Consider the following 21543-nt stretch of genomic DNA (forward strand, 5'->3'; position numbering starts at 1 on the left):
CCCCCAAGCCGAGCCGGCGAGGAGCTGCTCTCACCCCAGCCAAATTCCTGGGCGCTTAATGAGTAACCGGCGGTGAGGTGCGGGGCTGCGCTGGGCCTCGAGTGGGTGTTTCTGTGTGTTCCTGCCAGCCGCAGCCCCCCTGGCCCTGTTTGTGCAGGGCTGGGGGCCGGGGGGCCCCAGAACCCTCTAGCGCGGCGCCGGCACCGCGGGGTCAGGGGGCCCCGGGCGGTGTGAGAGGCTCGGCAAGGTCAGTGCCGGGGGCTGGCGGCCGGGAAGGGCAGGTCCTCTTTATGACCCTCATAAGCTTTGCTGGCTGTCCAAAGCTCTGTAAAAACAGGCTGGGAGGGTCTGCAGAGCTCGGCTGAGACCCCCCTCCAACTGGCTTCATGCCCCGTGCCCAGGCTGGGCTGGCCACCCCCTGCCACCTTCGCTTCTCCCCCCCGCAGCGGCCGGCCCTGAGCGCAGCATGGATGGTCCCAACATCTTCCTGGGGCCCTGTGAAGGTGCCTTGCGTGGGGTGCCGGCCCAGAGACCCCGCTGCATGTCGGCCCTGGAGCCCCCCACCACAGCCAGACCCCACTCAGGGGCTGGTTGGGAGGAGGAGGAGGAGGAGGATGAGCAGGAAGATTGCTTTCGGGGGGTGCCGTTGCGACGAGCCTGCGCCCTCCGGACTTCCATCCGGTCCCGGGACCCCTTCCGCCGGCACAGCTGGGAGCCAGGCAAGGAGCTGCGGGGGGTCCCCGGCTACGACCAGCTCAGGTAGCGGTCACCTGCCTTCCCCCCATCCCCAGCCCTGCAGCCCCCCCCCCACTTTGTGTGCCCCCACACCACTGCTCCCCACCCGGGGGTTGGGGTACCCCCAGGAGCACCCCAGGGATGAGCATCCCCTGCCGTGACCCGCGATGTGCCCCCCCCCCAGGGCTGGGTGCTGGAGTGGGGCTCACCCCACAGGGTTGGGGGTCCCACTGCATGTCCCCTGGCTCAGTGTCCCCCCTCTCCCTGCTGCAGCGTCAGTCTCAAGGGGCTGAGCCCCGACGACATCGACTCCAGCACAGAGCAGCTCCCCGGGCTGGGCCGGCACCGGCGGGACCCCCGGCGAGCCCCCCTCATCCACAGCAACGATGACCTGGAGTCTCTGCTCTCCCAGGATGAGGAGGATGAGGCCGACGTGCAGCGGGCGCAGGTAGAAGCCCCCTCCTCATCCTCATCCTCATCCTCATCCTCTTCCTCATCCTCATCCTCATCCTCATCCTCATCATCTTCCTCATCCTCATCCTCATCCTCTTCTTCTTCCTCCTCTTCTTCTTCCTCTCCTGTCCTCAGCACCCTCCTGGGGCTGGGGATGGATTCAGGGGCTGAGCCTGGGGGAGTGTTGGGGACCCCAGGAGAAGGGGGGGTCATGATGCCTCCCCAGGAACGCTCCTTCCTGGGAGTGGGATGCTCCTGCCTGGGCTGCATCATCCTCCAGGAGCATCTTCATGGGGGGGGGGTCTGACACCAGCGAGGGCAGGATGGACGGGCCACGAGCCTGGGGAGCATCCAGCACGGGCACAAGCTGCCCTGTGCCACCCACCGTGTGCAGGGCAGGGTGCCCGCGGTGCTCAGCCCCATCTCTGCTGGCAGGAGGATGCGCGGAGGCTGCCGGCGTGCGGGGCCAGGCCGGGCAGGGGGCCCTGTGCCCTCTCCAAATCGGCATCTCTCAGCGTCATCGACAGCTTCCCCGACACAGAGGGTGAGTGGCGGGCCCCCCCACCCCCCACCCCCGGGGGGCAGGAGCAGGGTGCTGGCACCCCCATCCCCGCCCCCTCCTCCCTAATAACGACCCGTGATCGATGGCGCTGCCGCCAGAGTTAATTGTGTTTCGCGCACCCATCCCCGCGGCTGCGGCTGCTCCCGCCCCTCTCCTCATCCCGCCCCTCATCCCCCTCCTCACCCCTCTCCTCACCCCCCTCCTCACCCCTCTCCTCATCCCCCTCCTCACCCCCCTCCTCACCCCTCTCCTCACCCCTCCTCACCCCTCTCCTCACCCCCCTCCTCACCCCCCTCCTCACCCCTCTCCTCACCCCTCTCCTCACCCCTCCTCACCCCTCTCCTCACCCCCCTCCTCACCCCTCTCCTCACCCCCCCTCCTCACCCCTCTCCTCACCCCCCTCCTCACCCCTCTCCTCACCCCTCTCCTCACCCCTCCTCACCCCTCTCCTCACCCCCCTCCTCACCCCCCTCCTCACCCCTCTCCTCACCCCCCTCCTCACCCCTCTCCTCACCCCCCTCCTCACCCCTCCTCACCCCTCCTCGCCCCTCTCCTCACCCCTCCTCACCCCTCCTCACCCCTCTGTCTGTGGCCTTGCAGAGCTCAACCCCTTCGCCTCCCCTTGGAGCCTGGTCAATGGGTGAGTGGGGGGCACGACTGTGGGGCTGGGGGCTGCTCCCTGTCCTGCTGCACCCAAGCCCCGGGGTGGGGGTGGTGGGGGTGGTGGGGAGAGGAAAATACTGTCCCAGCTAGGGGGTTGCTATTGGGGACGGGACACGGTTGGGTCAGGCTGAGACCGGACACACTTCACTCCATCCCAGCGTGGGGCTCAGCTGCAGCAAACCCCCGGGGACCAGCGGGCTGGAGGGGATGGGGGGGGGGTGTCCCCCCCACCCAGCCCTGGGACACCCAGCCCTGGCAGGACTCTGTGCCGGCGGCTCGGGGCCCCTCGGTGCCTGTCACAGCCCATTCCCATCCTCATTAGGGCATCCTCTCGCCCGGGGCTGGCCGGGAGCCCCGCGGGGGCCGAGCGAGGACAAGGACAGGGACGAACTGGTCCCCAGCCCCCCCCCCGCCCCCTCCCCGCTGTGCTGGTCCTGCAGCCTCCCCCCCCCCACCCCCCCCCATCGTGTCCCCACAGGGATGGTTGGGAATGGGATTTATCCCCCGCCAAAGGTGTCCCCAAGGATCCAGAGCTGGTCCTGAGTGGGACCCCCCCCAGGAAAGGGGGGTGTCTGTGCTTGTAGCACCCCACACCCCTGGGTCTGCGCCCACACGAGCCCACCACACCCCCCCACCCCCTAAATTAGGGCACCGCTGACACAGCAGGGATCACGATGGGGGGGGGATGTAACCCCTGAGTGGGGTGGGGGGGGTGTCTCTCCTCACCCCGGGGGGGGCTCAGGGCGAACAGCGAGGGCTCTGTGCTGGGAGCGCAGCAGACACCCCGGAGAAGCCGGGGTGGGGGGGGGGGCCGGGCTCGCTCCTCCCTGTTTGCCGGGACAGAGGGGGATTGTCCAGGCTGCATCTTCCGTCTCCTCCTGCAGCTTCAGCGCCGGGAGCTGCGGGCAGCTGGCGGGGGAGGCGGCGAACCAGAGCTGGGAAGAGACCCCCCTGGGCCGGACCCTCAGCTTCATCAAGAAGATGACGGGGAAGACGAAGGTAAAGGAGGGGAAGAGGAGGGGTGGGATGTGTGTGGGGGGGATTTGCTCCCCCCAAACGCGGTGGGGGGGTTGGGATGGGAGAGAGGGGGGGGAGTTGGGGGTGTTTGTTTGGCGTTCTGCTCTTTGGGGGAAGTCGTGCCTCAGTTTCCCCTCTCCCAGCTGGTGCCGCTCGTCGCCTGTTTTTGTATTTGGGGGTCTAAAGAGGGGAACACCCCCCCTCCTCTCATCCCACCCCTCTCATCCCACCCCTCTCATCCCACCCCTCTCATCCCACCCCTCTCAACCCCCCTCCCCGGGAAGGAGACCGAGGAAGAAGTTGTTTTCTCATCGGGCACCGGCTCCCACCCGGGCAGTGGTGTGGTGGTTTTGGGGTGCTGCCCTCGCCCCTGACCCCATCCCCATGTTGGCACCATCGTGGGTGTCCAGCCCCACGGGACGAGGGTCAGAGGGCGAGCGCCGACCGCGTGCCCGGGCTGGCAGCGGTGGCGAGGCCGCTGTCTGCTGGCGGCGAGGGGAGGGCTGGGGGGCTGCGTGGGGACCCCTGCCTGCTGTAGGGTGGGGGATGGACCCCCCCCCTCCAGCGCTCGCCGGGCCCCTCCATGGCCGCGGAAATGAGGCTGTTCCTGGCAGTGGGTGTTTGTTTGTGTGCTGAGCTCCCCGCCCTGCCCGGGCCCCTCACTCGCTCCATCACTGCCGAGCGGTGCCTTCCCTTCCTTCGGGATGCTTCCTGACGGCTCCTTCCCAGCTTGGAGGGTGGTGGGATCCTGGCGAGACCCCTCTTTTTCCCCCCTTTCCCTCCCCCCGTGCCTCAGTTTCCCCGTTTGTCAGCAGGAGGTGATGCTTCTCGTCGGGTGCTGAGATACTGAGCCTGGGTGGTTGTGGGGCAGTGAGGGGGCATGGGTTGGGGGGTCCTTCCTGGCCACTGCTGCCCTCTCCCGTAGGGCCAGCAGCGTAGGGGGAAACTGAGGCAGGTCAGTGCAGACAGCATTGGGAGGATACGGGGGGTACCAAGGGCTTCATGTCCCCCTGACATCACCATCCGCCCACCTCTGGGGAGTGAAACCCACTCTGCCCCCCCCCCCCACCCCGAGACCCCCGCGGGGCTGTGATTTACTGCCATGGGAAGCCATTAATCCCCCAGCCCCTGATCTCATCCTGCCTCCTCCCTGCCGGGCAGCGGCCGGACGGATTAGCGGCCAGCTGTTAACATCATCACGGGGGCCACGCGCCCCCCCCACGACCAGCACCACAGCCGGGGGGCCAAAACCCTCCCTGGCACCACCACAGCACAGGCTGGACCCTGTGGCTGGGATGGCTCCATCCCCATCCCCATCCCCATCCCCATCCCACCCCAGTGGGCGCTGGGCCGGGGCTGGGAATGATTTTGGGCTTTATTATTGTTGAGCAGGAGGAAGCGTCGGCTGAGGCCGCGCTCGGGCCAAGGCTCCTGTCCCATTGCATCCCGGGGGGGCAGAGGGGTCCTTGGGGACCGCTCGTGGTCTGGATTTGGCCCCTGGGCGGATGGATGGGGACAGGGGGTTGACCCTGGCTGAGGCAGCGCACGCCGCGCAGCGCACGTGGTGATTGCATCAGGCAAAGTGGCCAGGGGGGGAATTGGGGTGCAAGGGGAGTGGGGTGCCCACCCCAGCATGGCTGCTGGGGGGGTTGTGCAAGGCAGAGCCACCCCAACACCATCCCCAGGGTGCTGGCAGCATGGGGGTGGCCCCATCCCCACAGGGATGCAGGGGGACAGGTCCAGGGCCTGAGCAGAGGCTGCAGCAGGGATGGGGATGGGTCCTGGGGTCCTTGGGCACTGCGGGGCAGGGGGCACCAGGGCTCAGTGTAACCCCAACGGGGGGGGGACCCCAGTAGAGGGGACCCCACAGAAGGGACCCCGAGGGGTGTGCAGGCGGCGGGGACCCCCTGGTGTTGTGTGTGGGGGCAGCAGGAGCTGTGAGGGGCTGTGCCGGGCTGGGCGCTGCCCGGGAGCGGGGCGGCTGCGCAGGGAGGGACTCTGCTATTTCAGGAAGAAATAATAATCCACCCGCCGGGCCCCACATCATCGCTGCCGCCGCCGCCGCGGGCCCCAGTGCGGCCCCATCCCCGGGGAGCCCCAGCCATGTCCGTCCGTCCTGCGCGCAGGGTGAGTCGTGGGAACGGCTCAGCCCGGGGGTCCCACGGGGTCCAGGGGGGGTCTCAGGGCTGTTGAGGGTCCAGCCTGGGCACCCCACGCCACTGTGCTGGCTCTGGCCCTTCGCCAGGGATGGACTGAGTGGTGCTGGAGGGGTTTGGGGTGTTGGGGTGGGGAGACCATGGGGTTTGGTGCCCACGATGCCATGGGGTGCCCATATCCCCCTCAGGACACCCATATCCCCCTTGTGACACCCGTATCCCCATGGCAATGCCTGTTGGTGGTTTTGACAAGGTGCTGGGGTGACCATGTCCTCGTGGGGTTTGGGGGGGGACACATGTCCCTGTGGTTTCCCCCTGGGTTGTGGGGGTCCCCTGGGCGAGCGGAGCACCCGCGTCTCCTCCCTTCCTGACTTGTTATGGCCGAGCCGCCGCTTCCCCCTTGGCCGCCGCTCCCGCGTGACGCTCGTGGGACTTTCCAGTGCCCAGATCTGGCTCTGCCACACAGGGAGGGGCACCGGACCCCCCCCCCCAAGGGCACCGCCACCAGCCTCCCCACCGGCCGCATCCTGCCCTGGGGTGGCTGGGTGCCTCTTTGGGTTTTCCTTCCTCCACTTTTGGGGCTGTTGTAGGGTTACGGCCGGGGAGGGGGAAGCGGGAGCCGACCCTGGCCGGGGGCGTCTGTACCCAGAGAGGAAATGAGAAATTCGTAATGGGGTGAGAGAAGGAGCGTGACCACATCCCCCCCCCACCCCCCCTAGCGCGGGGCGGCCTCGCGAGGGTTCGTGTCTGCGTCGGGACTGTGATTTGATTCAAACCCGGCCCTGGCAAGCAGGGCCCCCGCCCAGGAACGAGCCTGCGCCGGGTAACGGCAGCCAAGAAACCGCTCTGGCCGGAGCTGCAGCTGTTCTGGGGCCCTTGGACGCCTTTGCCGTGACGGCTGCGCTTCTGGTTTCCCCACACTGGCGCTTCCTGGGGCCGCGCGGGCACATCCCACCCATCGCCCACAGAGGGGTTGTGGGGGGTTGGATTCGGCAGCACCCGGGCTGTTCCCTTTGCCACTGGCCATGATTTCCATAGGGAAATCGAGGCAGCCCTGGTGGCTTTCTGTGGTTTGCCATCCACCGTCCAGCCCGGAGCCGCCGGCATCCTCTCCCGTTGCCCACGTGGCTTCATCCCCATCCCCTTGGTGAGCGTCGAGCGCGGGGCAGAGGGATGTTTGTTTGCTCAGGGAGCTGTTTGCACCCGCATGACCCCGCAGCGGGGTGGGTGGGTGATGCAGGAGGGGGATAGGGTCCCCCAAACCCCCCCCCTCTCCTTGGCTGCAGCCCTGGGCTTGGAGCCACCCCAGTGCCTGGGTCTCCTGGCAGCCGTGGTAACGTTATCTCTTGCAGGATAAATCCCCCAGATCCAGCTGCTGAGTTAATGTTCAACGGGGTCGGGCTCAGCCCAGCTCCTGGTGCTGGATCCTCTCCAAGGGCTGGTGTGTGAATATCCCCCAAAATACCCCCCTCCCCCAAACCATCCCCCTCAGCCTGGGGTCGTGTGGCAGGGAGTGGAGGGGAAAGGAGCTTTGGCCGTGCCCCCTCCCGAAAGCTGGTGGGAAGTGTTGGCATCCCCAGAGCAGCTCCCCAGGGACAGGGACAGGGTCCGGCATCGATTTCTCTCTCTGGGAGATAAAAGCCTGGAATTGGAGGGAAAACGTCACACTGAGCCCGGGGGGGGGGGCAGGGGGGAGTCGTGTGTCACCCCAGAACTGCACTGCAGGAGCAGCTGGGGCTTGGGGGGGAGTTTTGGGGAGTCCTGTGTCAGCCAGGCGCTGGGGGGATTGAGATCCTGGGGGATTTTCTTCTCCTCTTCGGGATCCCAGCCCAGGGGATGATGGGGTCGGGGTCACGCAGGGGGGATGCGGGTGGTGGTGGGGATGCTCGCGGGGAGGGGAAACTGAGGCACGAGAGCAAGGAGAGGACATTGGAGCGCGGATCCGGGGATGCTCCGGTGGGATCCGGGGATGCTCCGGTGGGATCTGGGATGCTCCGGTGGGATCCAGGATGCTCCGGTGGGATCCGGCGCAGCTCCGGAGGGACCAATCCGGAGCGATGCTGGGGGGCGGCTCCAGTGTTCGGAGCGATGCTGATTCCCAGCATCCCGAGCCGGATCCGGAGCGACTCCGGAGGGGGGTGAGGGGGGGTCGGGGCCCTTGGTCCCGTTAGGAACAAAGGCCCGCGGGCAGCACGAGGCCGGGACCCGCCCCCGGGGGGGCGGAGCGCGGGGCGGGCGGGGCCGGGCAGCGCCGGGCGGGGGCGGCCGGAGCGCGGCGGCCCCGCGGATTATGTCCCGCATCGAGTCGCTGACCCGGGCGAGCATCGACCGTGCCAAGGTGGGTCCCGGCGGGCGGAGCAGCCCCCCACCCCCCCCATCCCGCTCCCCCCGCGGCGGGGGAGGGGGGGGTGTCCCCGCAGCGCCTCTGCCTTGGGGGGTGAGGTGTTTCCATCCCATGATGCTGGGGGTCCCCCCCGTCCAGCCAAGGGGGGGTTCGACCCCCTCCCCCCGGGGGAGCCCTCGCTCAGGTCGCTGTTTCCCCCTCCCCCCCCCCCCCCCGCCCCAACCAGGGGGGCTCTGCCTTTCCTTCCCTCCCCACTTTTGGGGGTCCTGCCCAGGTGAGGGGGTCTTGGGGATGGGGTGATGCTCGTACCGGCGCTCCAAGGAAACAAGGGGGGGGGTGGTGGTCGTGCACCTTGGGGCGGCCGGTAGCAAGGGGGGGGGATGGGGGGGGGAGTGTGGGGCACGAGGCGGTGGCTGAGCATCCCCCAGCCGCTGCCCATTGTGCAGCGGGGGTCTCCTGGGGAGACAATAACCCCCCCACCCGCCTCTCCGCCGGGCAGGGACCGCCGCGTTCCCCCCCCCCCAGCCCGTCCCGCAACAACTTTGGGCCGAACTTCCCCCGCCGCGTTTCCGCCGGAGCCGAAGGGCCTTGAGCGGCGTGGAAACCCTCCGGCTCCGGCGCGGCGGGTGAGGAAGTCACCTTCTTCTCCTGTCGAAGGGTTGGGAGTAAATTAGGGACACCCCCCAACCCCGTTTTATTGTCCGCAGCCCGCTGGAGACAAAGCCCTGTCACCCTTTGGGCGGTGGGGAAACTGAGGCACGGAACCCCGGGGCGCTGCTGTCCCGAGGGGGAATTTCCCCGTCGCTCGTGGCTTGACGGGGGTGGGGGGAGGGATGGGTTGGGGGGTGGGGGGGCGGCGGGCGCCGTCGTGCTGCCCGGAGCATGTGGCAATCGCTGGCGTGGCGAAACGACGGGTAAAGGGGGGATGAGAAAGGGGGGGGGTCGAGGGGGGGGGGGGCCCAGCTGGTGCCGGGCGCTGCCTGCGCTTGGCAGGGCTTTGTGCTGCTGCTGCCGGCTGCTGCGGGCGTGCGAGGCAGGTGGGTGTGCAAGGCGGGTGTGCAAGGCCGGGTGTGCAAAGCTCAGCTCGCGCTCCGGCCTCAGTTACCCCCCAAAACTGGGGATTTTTTTTTTTTTTGGTGGGGGGGAAAACCCGGCCCCCGCTCACGTGGCGTGGAGCGGCCTCGCATGCACCGAGTTTGCTGGGTCTCAGCTAGACGGGGAGAGCAGCTGATGGAGGTCTGGGCGTGTTCAGCCCCGGAGACTGGGGATGGGGAGGGGGGGCCGGGGTGGGGGGGGGGGCAGTGGACGTTGTGGGGCGGGGAGGGGCGGGGGGGGGAAGTGGTTGTTGGTTCCTGCGCCGGCCGGGCAGAGGGAAATGGCGGTTTTTGTTTAAAGAAAGTTTCCTCAAAGCCCGGTTTGCCCCACCCAGGGCTCTGCCTGCGGGGGGGCTGGTGGTGTGCCCCCCCCCCCCCCCGTAACCCCCCCCCTCGGGAGGGGCCGGCTTGTGGGCGCTTGGAGAGCAGCCACCATCCCTGCCACCAGCTGTCACTGCTCGAGAATTGGGGGGGCCCTTCAGAGGTGGGGGGGGCACACAACCCCGGGTCTCCCCGGATGGGATGTGCTGGTGGCAGATGGGATGTGGGGGGGGGACGACACAGACCGCACTCCCCCCCCCCCCCCCGCCCCCCCCCAGCAGCGGGACCCCATCCCCCATGGCAACACCTGCTTCTGGGGGGCGGGGATCCCTGCAGGGCAGCCCCCCCCGGTCACCCCAATACTTCCTTCCCCTTAGCCACCCCAAAACATCAGCGGGAGGGGCCACGTTGCACCCCCCCGACGCCCCCAAACCCGCAGCCGCACTCCTCCAGGTGCTTGGAATCTCAGAGGGGGGGTAAGTTTGGGGCCAGGACGGAGCTCTTGTGCCCTGGGGGGGGGAGATGTGGGGGGCACCCCCTCTCTCGGGGGGGGGGGGGCAGGAGCTGCGGCTCGGCCCCGCGCGTTGCCGTCTTTTGTTGCCACCGGCGCGTTCGGCGCCGCTTTGTTCATCGCGGGGTCCGTCCCCAGCCTGGGGGTGGGGGGGTGGGGGGGTGGGGGGGGCACCGGGGTCCGTTCCAGTCGTGGGGGGGGACACACCGGACCCGCTGACGAGGGACCGACGCGGCTCCGTGACGCCGTTTCGGGGGTCGGATGCGTCACCCAGGTCAGACTGTGGCTTCTTTCGGGGGGGTGTCCCCCCGCCCCCCCCCCCCCCGGCCCCCCCCATCCTTCATACCCCTGCCCCGGCGGCGATGCCGCAGGTGGCTTATTTGGGGGGGGTGGGATGACACAGACACACCGTGGGGGGGGGGCGGCAGCGCCCAAAACCTCTCCCCGGGTCCGGCTGAGGGGGGGGGGTGGGGGGGGGGGCGCGGCTCCGGGGGTTGCCGGGTGCTCCCACGCGGGAAGGGAGCTGCACAGACCCCCGGCCGTGGGTGTCACACCTCCCGCACCCCCCCCCCCCCCCCCGAATCTCTATTTAAAGCGGGGAAACTTTCAGCCCCCCGCGGGAGGTCAGTGGGGGGACCCCCGGGCCCCCCCAGGTGGGGTGTCTGTGGAGCATGAGGGGGGCACAACACCCAGGGAGGGTGTGTGGGGGTCCAGGCTGGGGAAGCCGGTGTCGGGGAGCCAGATCCAGGCGGGCTGGTGGCGGAGATTGGAGGCGGGGGGGGGGGCTCAGGCAGGAAAAGGAGTCGCCTCCCGCCTTTGTCTGGCCGCCGCTTCCTGCGGCCGGGGCTGCCGGCACCCCGCGGGGTCCCGGGGGGCTGCCAGCCGAGCGGGACGGGGCGAGGGAAGAGGGGGGGAAAAGGGGAAAAAAAGGAAGGGGGAGGGAAAAAACTGGAGAAAAAAAGGCCGGGGAGGGGGGAGGAAAGTAAATAAAAAGAAGGGAAAAAAAAAAGAAAAGGAAAAAAACCGCGAAAAACGGGGGAAAGGAAAGAAAAAAAACAGGGAAAACAGCAACAACAAACAAAAAGGGCCCGGGGAGAGCCGCGGGGCAGCCGGTGTCTGTCCGGGGCGGCCGGTGTCTGTCCGGGGCGGCCGGTGTCTGTCCGGGGCAGCCGGTGTCTGTCCGGGGCAGATGCTGCGGCCAGAGGCTCGCCGGGAGCCCGGGGGGGGGGCCGCGGGGCCGGGATGTGCTGCTGCTCCTGCGCCCCGTTCCCGGCGGACGGGGAGGTGGAGGGACCCCTCTGCGGAGAGCTGGTGAGCGCTGACCCCTCCCCAGCCCCACGCTGCCTCCGGGTGTGTGTCCCCCCCACCTGCATAGAGAAGGAGTGTGGCTGAGACCCCTCCCCATGTGTGGGGAGATGCTGGGCTTCCCCCCCCCCACACTGTGTCCCACGGGCTCCTGGCATCTCCTGTGATCTTCCTCCCTCCTCCTCGCTGGGGGGCTCTTGGCCTCTTGTTGTGGGGATGGATGGAAAGCGGGACACCCCCCTCCCCAAATCTGCATCGCGCTGAGCTGTGGGAAGGGGATCCGGGACCCACAGGGCCATCGTTTTGGGGGGGGGGGGGGGGTGTCCGGCGGGTGCCACGGTGCCAGGCACAGCTGGGTGCCATGGATGGGGGGGGACAAAGGCAGCTCTGTGCTGGGCAGGGTGCGGGGGGGGTCCAAGGGGGGAGCAGCCACCCTTGAGATGCTCGGGATGACACCGGCACGCTCCCCTTTCCAGGAGGGGAAAACTGTGGTGAGACGCTGGCAACACTGGGGTCCCCTGGTGGACCCCACACCCATCCCCATGGGTGGCAGCTGGCCTCTCACCCCCCCGTTTTGGGGGAGAAAAGGCAAAAATACCCACTGTGGGTTAAAAAAAGGTGGTGGGAAAGTGCGGGGCTGCCGGCTGCGGCGCTCCGGAGATGCCCCCAACCCCGTGGGTGCCGGGGAGCATCGTCACCTCCTCCCCACTGCGGCCCCCGCATCTCGTCCCCATTGGGGCTGGCGGATGCGGTGCTGGGTTGGGGGTGGGGGGGGGAACATGTGCTGGGGCGGGGGGGATTTCTCCCGCAGCCACCCGGTTGTCATGGTTATGGGATGATGGGAAGCACGGGCGAGCAGAGCGATCGAGGTGGCTTCTCCCCAGCCGCTCGGCTCCCTGTCCTTGCCCCCCCGGGGTGGCAGGACCCCCCGAGCATCACGGAGGACCGGCTGGTCCCACGGCAACCCCGGCCCCCCACCACCATGAGCCGCAGCCCCAGACAAGCGGGGGCCATGCCGAGTGGTGCCGCCGGGCGCCCGCCGTGCCGCAGCCCCGTCAGGCGCCCGTCGCATCTCTCCGGGCAGAGCAAAGAGAAGGAGAAGATGAAGGAGGGGAAGGAGAAGGACGCCCGCTACACCAACGGCCACCTCTTCACCACCATCACCGTCTCCGGCATGACCATGTGCTTCGCCTGCAACAAGAGCATCACGGCCAAGGAGGCTCTGATCTGCCCCAGTGAGTAGCCAAAACCGCCGTAGAGGCTTTGCCGGGCCACCACGGGCACCCTAGTTGGGAACAGCTGGTTGGTCCCAGTTGGTCCCGGTTGGTCCCGGTCGGTCCCGGTTGGTCCCGGTTGGTTCCGGTGGATTCGAGCCGCGGAGCAGGCGAGGGTTTCTTGGCAGCATCCTGGCAAACGCCGGCACCGGCAGCTCTGGCCAGCTCCCCCGGCGCGGGCGATGCCGCGGTGGCAGATGGAGCTGGGGACTGTGCGGCAACCGGGCTGGCGAGCGGCATCGTGTCCGGGGGGGGGATGTGTGTGGGGGGGGGTCTCGGTGGCACCGCGGTGGCTCAGCTGCTCCTCAGCAGCTGCAGCTCTGGGTGTCATCCGTGGCTGCCCGGGTTCCCCCTGCATCTGTTCCCATCGCTCTGGCACTGGGATGGGGGTGGCGGGAGGGTCCCCCCTGTGTCTCTGGGGGTGGCTGTGCTGTCACCTCTCCCTGTGTCATATGTGTGTGTCCCCCCCCCCCAGCCTGCAACGTCACCATCCACAACCGCTGTAAGGACACGCTGCCCAACTGCACCAAGGTGAAGCAGAAGGTGAGCGCCCGGCCGGCTGCCACATGTGGCACGAGTTGGCTGGTCTCAGCCGCTCTCCGGGTGGTTTATTTTTAGAGGTTTGGGGGGTGGGGTGGGGAAAGGAACGGGACAGGGGGACGGTGACACCCGCCATTGACGCCTCCGCTCCCTCCCCCAGCAACAGAAAGCGGCGCTGCTGAAGAACAGCTCGGCGCTGCAGTCAGTCTCGCTGCGCAATAAGAGTGAGTGGGGTGCGACACCTCCCCCCCACCCCCCCCAACCCCCCCACCCTGCTGCCTGTCACCGCGGCGGCGGGTCCCTTTCCAGGCTGCACAGACCCCTCCCTCCCCCCCCCGGGAAGGCTGGGGGATGTGTTCCGCTGTGGGGATGCTGTATTGGGGTGTCCCCATGGGCAACCTGCGGATCAGCGGGCGGGGGGTGGCAGTGACTCCGTGTCCCCCCCTCCAGCTGCCACCCGGGAGCGCCCCAACTCCGCCATCTACCCCTCGGAGAGCTTCCGGCAGACGCTGCTGGGGTCCCGCCGCGGCCGACCCTCCCTCTCCCTCTCCAAGAGCGTCTCCACCACCAACATCGCGGGGTGAGTGTTGGGGGGCTGCGTGGGAACGGGGCACAAGGAGGGGGGGCACAGAGGGTCACTGTCATGTCCCCCCCCTCCTCCCCAGGACGTTCAACGATGAGTCTTCCCTGGGCATCCGGCGCATCCTGTCCCAGTCCACCGACTCCCTCAACATGCGGAACCGCACGCTCTCCGTGGAGTCGCTCATCGACGAAGGTGGGGACCCGCCAGGGTCGGGGGGGACACACAGCACAGGGGGGGGACAGGCTGGACCCCCCTCCCCACCGCCTGCCCCCTGCGCTCCCGCACAGGCCCCGACGTCATCCTCAACCAGCTGATGGGCGACTTTGAGACGGACGGGAAGGACTTTGAGGCGGATTCCTGGAGCCTGGCAGTGGACAACTCCTACCTGCAGCAGCACAAGATGGATGTCATGAAGCGCCAGGATGTCATCTACGGTGTGTGGGGACAGCCTGGGCTTGGAGGGGGGGGACATGGGGTGCCAGGCTGGGAGGGAGACACGGGGATGGGTCAGAGTGGCGGGGATGGGGATGGAGGGATGGGGGATGTGGGGACGGAGGGATGGGGGATGTGGGGACGGAAGGATGAGGGATGTGGGGATACAGGGACGGGAACACAGGGATGGGGGATGTGATGAGGGGGGACATGGGGATGGGCATGGAGGGATGGTGGATGTGGGGATGGAGAGACGGGGGATGTGGGGATACAGGGATGGGAACACAGGGATGGGGGATGTGGGGACGGAAGGATGGGGGATGTGGGGATACAGGGATGGGAACACAGGGATGAGGGATGTGGGGATGGAAGGATGGGGGATGTGGGGATACAGGGATGGGAACACAGGGATGGGGGACGTGGGGAGGGGGGACATGGGGATGGGCATGGAGGGATGGAGGATGTGGGGATGGAGGGACGTGGGATGTGGGGATACAGGGACGGGAACACAGGGATGAGGATAAGGGGATGGAAGGATGGGGGATGTGGGGATACAGGGATGGGAACACAGGGATGGGGGATGTGGGGACGGAAGGATGGGGGATGTGGGGATACAGGGATGGGAACACAGGAATGGGGGATGTGGGGACGGAAGGATGGGGGATGTGGGGACGGAAGGATGGGGAATGTGGGGATACAGGGATGGGAACACAGGGATGGGGGATGTGGGGATACAGGGATGGGAACACAGGGATGGGGGACGTGGGGAGGGGGGACATGGGGATGGGCATGGAGGGATGGAGGATGTGGGGATGGAGGGACGTGGGATGTGGGGATACAGGGACAGGAACACAGCGATGGGGGATGTGAGGAGGGGAGGCATGGGGATGGGCATGGAGGGATGGAGGATGTGGGGATGGAGGGATGTGGGATGTGGGGATACAAGGATGGGAACACAGGGATGAGGATAAGGGGATGGGGAGATGAGGGATGTGGGGATGGAGGGAGAGGGACAGAGCGATGGGTTCACAGGGAAAGGGGATGTGGGGAGCGAGAGCACCCAGAGGCGACTGGGACAGGGTGGGGGGCTGTCCCCACAGCACTGAGCGGGCTGGTCCCCTCCGGGGTGGCTGCCCCCTCCCCTCACCCGCCCTGCCCCGCGCAGAGCTGATCCAGACGGAGATCCACCACGTCCGCACGCTGAAGATCATGGCCAGCATGTTCCGCAGGCCCATGCTGGAGGACCTGCAGATGGACCCGGCCGCCGTGCAGAAGATCTTCCCCTGCGTGGACGAGCTGAGCCAGATCCACGAGTGGTTCCTGGCGCAGCTGCTGGAGCGGCGCAGGGAGTCCCTGGCCCAGGACAGCAACAAGAACTTTGTCATCAACCGGCTGGGGGACATCCTTGTCAACCAGGTGGGGATGGGGGGGCTACACGAGTTAGGGGGTGCTGGGGGGGGGACACACATCCTGGTCAGCCAGGTGGGGACAGGGGGGCTACACGAGTTAGGGGGTGCTGGGGGACACACACACATCCTGGTCAGCCAGGTGGGGATGAAGGGGCTACCCAAGCTGGGGGGGCTGGGGTGGGGATGGGGGGGCTGCCTGAGCTGGGGGGGGCTGGGGGGACACACATCCTCCTCAGCCAGGTGGGGATGGGGGGGCTACCTGAGCCGGGGGGGCTGGGGGAGGACACGACGTCCTCGTCAGCCAGGTGGGGATGGGGGGGCTGCCTGAGCCAGGGGGGCTGGGGGAGGACACGACATCCTCGTCAGCCAGGTGGGGACGGAGGGGCTACCCAAGCTGGGGGGGCTGGGGTGGGGATGGGAGGGCTGCCTGAGCCAGGGGGGCTGGGGGGACACACATCCTCGTCAGCCAGGTGGGGACGGGGGGGCTGCCTGAGCTGGGGGGGCTGGGGGGAGGGACACATCCTCCTCAGCCAGGTGGGGATGGGGGGGCTGCCTGAGCTGGGGGGGCTGGGGGGGGGGACACATCCTCCTCAGCCAGGTGGGGATGGGGGGGCTGCCTGAGCCGGGGGGGCTGGGGGGACACACATCCTCCTCAGCCAGGTGGGGATGGGGGGGCTGCCTGAGCTGGGGGGGGGCTGGGGGGACACACATCCTCCTCAGCCAGGTGGGGACGGTGGGGCTACCCGAGCCAGGGGGGCTGGAGAGACACGACATCTTTGTCAGCCAGGTGGGGACAGGGGGGCTACCTGAGCAGGGGGGGCTGGGAGGGGACATACATCCTCCTCAGCCAGGTAGGTTCGGGGGGGCTGTCCGAGCAGGGGGGGCTGGGGGATGACGACATCCTCGTCAGCCAGGTGGGGATGGAGGGGCTGCCCGAGCCGGGGGGGCTCAGGGGGGGACACACATCCTCCTCAGCCAGGTGGGGACAGGGGTGCTGCCTGAGCCGGGGGGGCTGGGGGGGGACATGGCACAAACTTGCTGACATCCTCTCTGGTGCCCCTGCCCAGTTCTCGGGGGGCAGCGCGGAGCAGATGAAGAAGGTCTACTCAGAGTTCTGCAGCAAGCACACCAAAGCCGTGAAGGAGTACAAGGACCTGCTCGCCCGCGACAAGCGCTTCCAGCAGTTCATCCGGGTGAGCATCTGTCCCTGCCTGGCTCCAGAGGGACCCCAGGGTGGGCGTTGGGGTCTCCCTGTTGGCTCTGGGCTTCCCACCTTGCTGGAAACCCCTTTTGCCACCTCTGTGCCTCAGTTTCCCCAACTGTGTGTTTCTCCCTGATGCTCTTAACGTGGTTCTGAGCCCCAGGGGGGGGGGCTGGCCGCAGTTAACGGGGTGCCCTCTGCTTCCCTCTCCCCACATCCTGCCAGAGGATGATGCGGGTCCCGCTGCTCCGACGTCACGGCGTCCCCGAGTGCATCCTGCTGGTGACGCAGCGGATCACCAAGTACCCCGTGCTCATCGAGCGCATCCTGAAGAACTCCAAAGGTGACGGGGCTGGGGGGTGGCTGCCCGTGCCAGGGAGAGGGGAACAGGGTGTGGGGGGGGCATTTCCAGCCCTGACCCATGTGTGTGTGTCCCCCCCAAACACCCCAGACAACGAGGGTGACTCTGCGGACCTGTCGCGGGCGCTGAAGCTGGTGAAGGAGCTGATCTCCTCCATCAACGAGGAGGTGCACACGTGCGAGATGAACGCGCGGCTCTGGGACGTCTACCGGCGCGTGGACGGACGCGCCAAGGTCCAGCTGCCGGCCGAGAACCGCAGCAGCGTCTTCGGCAAGGACGAGCTGCTGCGGCGCAAGCTGGTGCACAGCGGCTGCATGCTCTGGAAGACGGCGGCCGGGCGCTTCAAAGGTGGGGACTGGGTGGCTGCTGGGGGGATGGCTGGGGTGTGGGGTGCAGGGGATGGGGTGTGGGGGTACCCAGGCTTGGGGCAGGGGGATGGGGTCCTGTGGAGGAGGGTGATGGTGTGTGGGGGAGCAGGGTGGCCTTTCCCTCCCTCCCTGGATGAATTTAGGAGCAGCTCTGCGCCGGGGGGTTGCTGGGGGGTGTGTGGGGTGGGAGACGTCGTCGTGCCCAACCCCATCCTCACGTATCCTATCCTGCACCATCCCTCAGATGTCCTGGTGCTGCTGATGACCGACGTCCTCATCTTCCTGCAAGAGAAGGACCAGAAATACACCTTCCCCATGCTGGTGAGTCCCACGGCACGGCACGGCATGGCATGGCACGGCATGGCATGGCACTGCAAGCCATGGCACCCCAACTGCCACGAGGACAGACATGCCAGAGCCAGGACAGCTGTACCAGAGCCAGGACAACACTGTGCCAGCCATGCCAGTGCCAGGATGGCCGTGCCAGCCATGCCCACCACGTCCCCTGTCCGCAGGACAAGCCGGCTGTCATCTCACTGCAAAACCTGATCGTGCGGGACATCGCCAACCAGGAGAAGGGGATGTTCCTGATCAGCGCGGCGCCGCCAGAGATGTACGAGGTGCACGCCGCCTCCCGCGACGACCGCAACAACTGGATGAAGGTCATCCAGCAGACGGTCAGCCTGTGAGTGACCCCCCCACCTCTCTGGGGATGGGGGATTTTTGGGGGGGTCCCTGTGGCTGGGGGGAGGTTGGGGTGGTGGGGTGGGCGCAGCCCTGATGTGGGTGCTCTGAGCCTTGGTAGGATGCAGCCAGTGGGAAGGGTGGGTGCTGTGTGCTGTGTGTGGGGGGTCCTGGCTCTCACCCTCTCAACCCCTCACCCCCTCCAGCTGCCCCAGTCGCCAGGACTTTCCACTCATCGAGACGGAGATTGAAGCATCCTTACGCAAGCTGAAAGGTGGGTGCTGCTGTGGGGTCCCTGTCCCCCCCCCATATCCCTGCTCATCCCCTCCTCCCACCTCCGTGGTGCCCCCCCACACCAGCTCAGCCCCCTCCCCTACCCCACAGACCGCATCCTGCAGCAGGATCGGAAGATCTCAGCGCTGCTGGAGGAGAAGGTGGGGCTGTTCGCCGACATGCTGGCGCTGGCCAGCGGCTACGAGGAGCCCTCGCCCACCCTGGCCCACCGCACCCTCTTCTACTCCGACTCAGCCGAGGGCTCCCGAGGGGAGAAGCTGCTGCACGATGCCATCCGGGAAGGTAGGGCTGACACATGGGGAAACTGAGGCACGGGGCTGGGGTCTCTCCCCAGTTGGCGGGGGCTCATTCTGCTCTTTGGCAGTGGAGTGCCTGAAGGACATCGCCACCAGCGCCGGACGCGACCGGGACCTGAACAACGTCACCGAGGGCGAGAGCTGCCCCAGCCCCAGCACCAGCAGTAAGATGGGGACAGGGGACACGTGCTGGGCGGGGAATGGGGAGGGGGCTGTGCCTGCCATGGGGGTCCCCAGGCCCGTGGTGGGGCTCACCCCCTGTCTCTCCCTGCAGACGGTGACGCCGGCAACTTCAACGGCTCCCTGGAGTTCTGCAGGGCAGATTCGGACTCTGGGCAGCGGGTGAGCAGGGTGCTGGGGGGGGTCACCATGGGGGGACACCCCCACCCTGTGCTGGGGCCACCGTGGTGTCACTGTGCTCTCCTTTCTGTAGGACGGGAACGGCAACCAGGTGCCACAGAGGGTACCCCAGGAGGTAAGGGGGGGGTGGCACGGGGCAGAGACCCATCTCCCTCTCTGCTGCACTGGTGTGCCTCAGTTTCCCCACCCTGGTTCCCTGAGGACTCACTGCCCCATCCTCTCCTCTCCAGGAGATCAACCAGCGGCTGGTGAACCTCTACAGCCTCCTGCACGAGCTCAAGGTCGGTGTGGGGGAGGAGGGGGACAGGCTTGGGGGGTGGGATGGACGAGGACACTGGGCTGGCATCCCCCTGCCCGCATCCCACCCCCCACCCACAACCCTCCCGCATCCCGCAGGCGGTGGTGATCCAGCAGGACACGCTGCTGGAGCTGCAGCTGCAAGAGGGTGTGGAGAAGCCCTCCCGACGCGGATCCCAGACCTCCCTGGCTGAGCCAGCGGCGCGGGCGGGCGAGAAGCCGGGCGCCACGGAGCTGGCGCTGCTGCAGCGGCAACACGGGCTGCTGCAGGAGGAGCTGGGCCGCTGCCGGCAGCTCTGCCAGGACCGGGCGCAGGAGGTGGCGGCGCTGGAGCCGCGGCTGCGGGACAGCGAGCAGGAGCGGGCCCGGCTGGAGCGGGAGCTGGATGAGGCCCGGCGGCAGTTGGGGGTTCTGCGGCAGGAGGGCGGCCCGCGGGGACGACGCGGGGCTGAGCCGCGGCGGAGGAGTCTCCCGGCCGGGGATGCGCTCTACCTGAGCTTCACCCCGCCACAGGTACCGGGGAGCGGGGTTTGAGGGGGTGGTCATGTGTGACATGAGTGTGTCCGGCCTCAGCCCCGCCCGGGTTTGGGGTGCGGCGGCGGGGAGGGGATGGTAGGAGGGAAGAGGTGTGTTCATGCATGACATGAGTGGGTCTGGCCTCAGCCTGCTTGGGTTTGGGGTGTGGGGAGGCAGCAGGGTGTGGCGGGGTGTGGGGAGGGGGGGGTGTTAAAGATGTGCTCATGTGTGACATGAGTGCATCCGGCCTCAGCCCACCCAAGGTTAGGGCCTTGGGCTGTGGAGGGAGGATGCACTCATGCATGACACGAGTGCGGCCGGCCTCAGCTCATCTGGTTGTGGGGCCGCGGGGTGGGAAGGATGTGCTCATGCGTGACATGAGTGTGTCTGGCCTCAGCCCCCCCCGGCCATGTTGGGGGGTGTGGGGGCTCAGGCATGACCACTCCCCACCTCCCTCCCAGCAGCTGAGCCACAGCCCCCACCCCGCCAGCCTCTCCTACCACCACCCAGCCTTCGCCCCCTGCCCCCGGGACGAGCTGGACTACCGGGGCTGCGACCCCGACCGGCTGCGGGAGGGTGAGGACACCCTGGACGTGCTGCTGGAGGACGAGGGTTTGGGGACCCGCCACTCGCCCCCCGCCAGCCCCCGAGGTGGGTCCCAGACGGGGGGTGGGGGTGCCAGCCCTGGGCCCCGGCTCTCCCGGGGGGGTTTAACCCCTTGTTTTCCCATAGATTTCCTGAGGATGCAGGATATCCCCGAGGAGGTGGAGAGCAGCCAGGAGCTGAAGGAAGGCGACGGGGGCTCCTCGGACAGTTAGGGACCAGCTCCAGTCCCTCCCTTGCCCTCCCCTGGCCCCCCACAACCCCCCCCCCCCCAGGAGATGCTGGGGTCAGGATCCAGCTGGGGTGGGGGGGTTGGGGGGCACCTGGGGGTGTTTTGGGGAGCTGCTATTCCCATAGGAGCCTTATGGGGCTGGGGGGGGGGGGGGTCCAGTCACTCCCTCCCCTCCTCCAAGCTGGAGGTGGGGGGGGCACACAGAGACGTGACACCGACAGCGTTTTGGGGCTGAGGTCGTGTCCCCCCCCCCACCCCTGCTCGGGTTTATTTATTTATTTTGTCGTCCCGAGGGGGGTGGGGGATGGGGGATGGGGGGTGGTCCCGCTCTGCCCCTGCGCTGGGCAGGATCTGCCCCACCCCCCACCCCCCTCACCCCTTCCCGGGGTGAGCCTCTCCCAAAGCTCACCCCCCCCCCCGCTCTGGTTTTGGGGGTGCCCCAGGGTGGGGCAGGGGGGGGGTTTGGTGGTTGGTGGGTTCCTGCAGCTGAAGTGTAAAGAGCAGAAAAAAGGCAAAAAAAAAAAGGAAAATCATTAAAAAGACCAATTTTGACCCAAACTGTGCCCGTGGGTGGCTGGGGGGGGGGATGACAATGACGGGGGGAGGCAGAGCTTTACTGGGGTAAAGCTGCGGAAGGAAGGGGTGCTGCAGCCGGGACCTGCAGCGAGTGCGTTGGGTCTCAGCCATGCACTGAGCGCATCGGGTCTCAAGCCCACTCCTGCACCCACTGGCGGGGCAGGTGCCTGTCATGTGGCATGTGTCCCCCCCCCCCCCCAGCCCTGAGCTGTCCCTGTGGGTGCGCTGAGCGTGTCTGTTCTCAGCCTGACACCAGGGTGGTGGGTACCAGGGCCGGGGTCCCGGGTGAGGCGTCGGGCCGGGTTTCCCCGGGGAGGTTTGACGGGACAAGCCTGGGCTGGGCACGAGCCGGCCCC

General features: G+C 67.9%; 1 protein-coding gene across 2 annotated transcripts; it reads left to right on the plus strand.

The window, feature by feature from the left end:
* Nucleotides 1-466: 466 nt before the first annotated feature.
* Nucleotides 467-21169, plus strand: ARHGEF2 (Rho/Rac guanine nucleotide exchange factor 2; the record flags this gene model as incomplete). 2 transcript variants are annotated; one of them, XM_084276843.1, is made up of 26 exons in its annotated part: nucleotides 467-759; nucleotides 1009-1183; nucleotides 1624-1732; nucleotides 2351-2390; nucleotides 3298-3412; nucleotides 12246-12396; nucleotides 12911-12978; nucleotides 13136-13199; nucleotides 13426-13555; nucleotides 13641-13750; nucleotides 13846-13992; nucleotides 15156-15406; nucleotides 16467-16592; nucleotides 16826-16943; nucleotides 17052-17309; nucleotides 17574-17650; nucleotides 17845-18014; nucleotides 18220-18287; nucleotides 18398-18589; nucleotides 18672-18767; nucleotides 18878-18945; nucleotides 19037-19078; nucleotides 19194-19244; nucleotides 19360-19773; nucleotides 20238-20427; nucleotides 20509-21169. In XM_084276843.1, the coding sequence occupies 26 exons, from the start codon at nucleotides 467-469 to the stop codon at nucleotides 20592-20594; spliced, it is 3609 nt and encodes a 1202-aa protein (XP_084132969.1). In that variant the 3' UTR covers nucleotides 20595-21169. The 2 variants fall into 2 exon arrangements, with proteins under 2 accessions (XP_084132969.1, XP_084132970.1); XM_084276844.1 differs by lacking the exons at nucleotides 467-759; nucleotides 1009-1183; nucleotides 1624-1732; nucleotides 2351-2390; nucleotides 3298-3412 and having other exon boundaries at nucleotides 12263-12396; nucleotides 20241-20427.
* Between the last annotated feature and the right edge of the window lie 374 nt (nucleotides 21170-21543).

The sequence above is a fragment of the Gallinula chloropus genome, assembly GCF_964237585.1.
Source record: "Gallinula chloropus genome assembly, chromosome: 29".
In the NCBI taxonomy this organism is placed as follows: Eukaryota; Metazoa; Chordata; class Aves; order Gruiformes; family Rallidae; genus Gallinula; species Gallinula chloropus.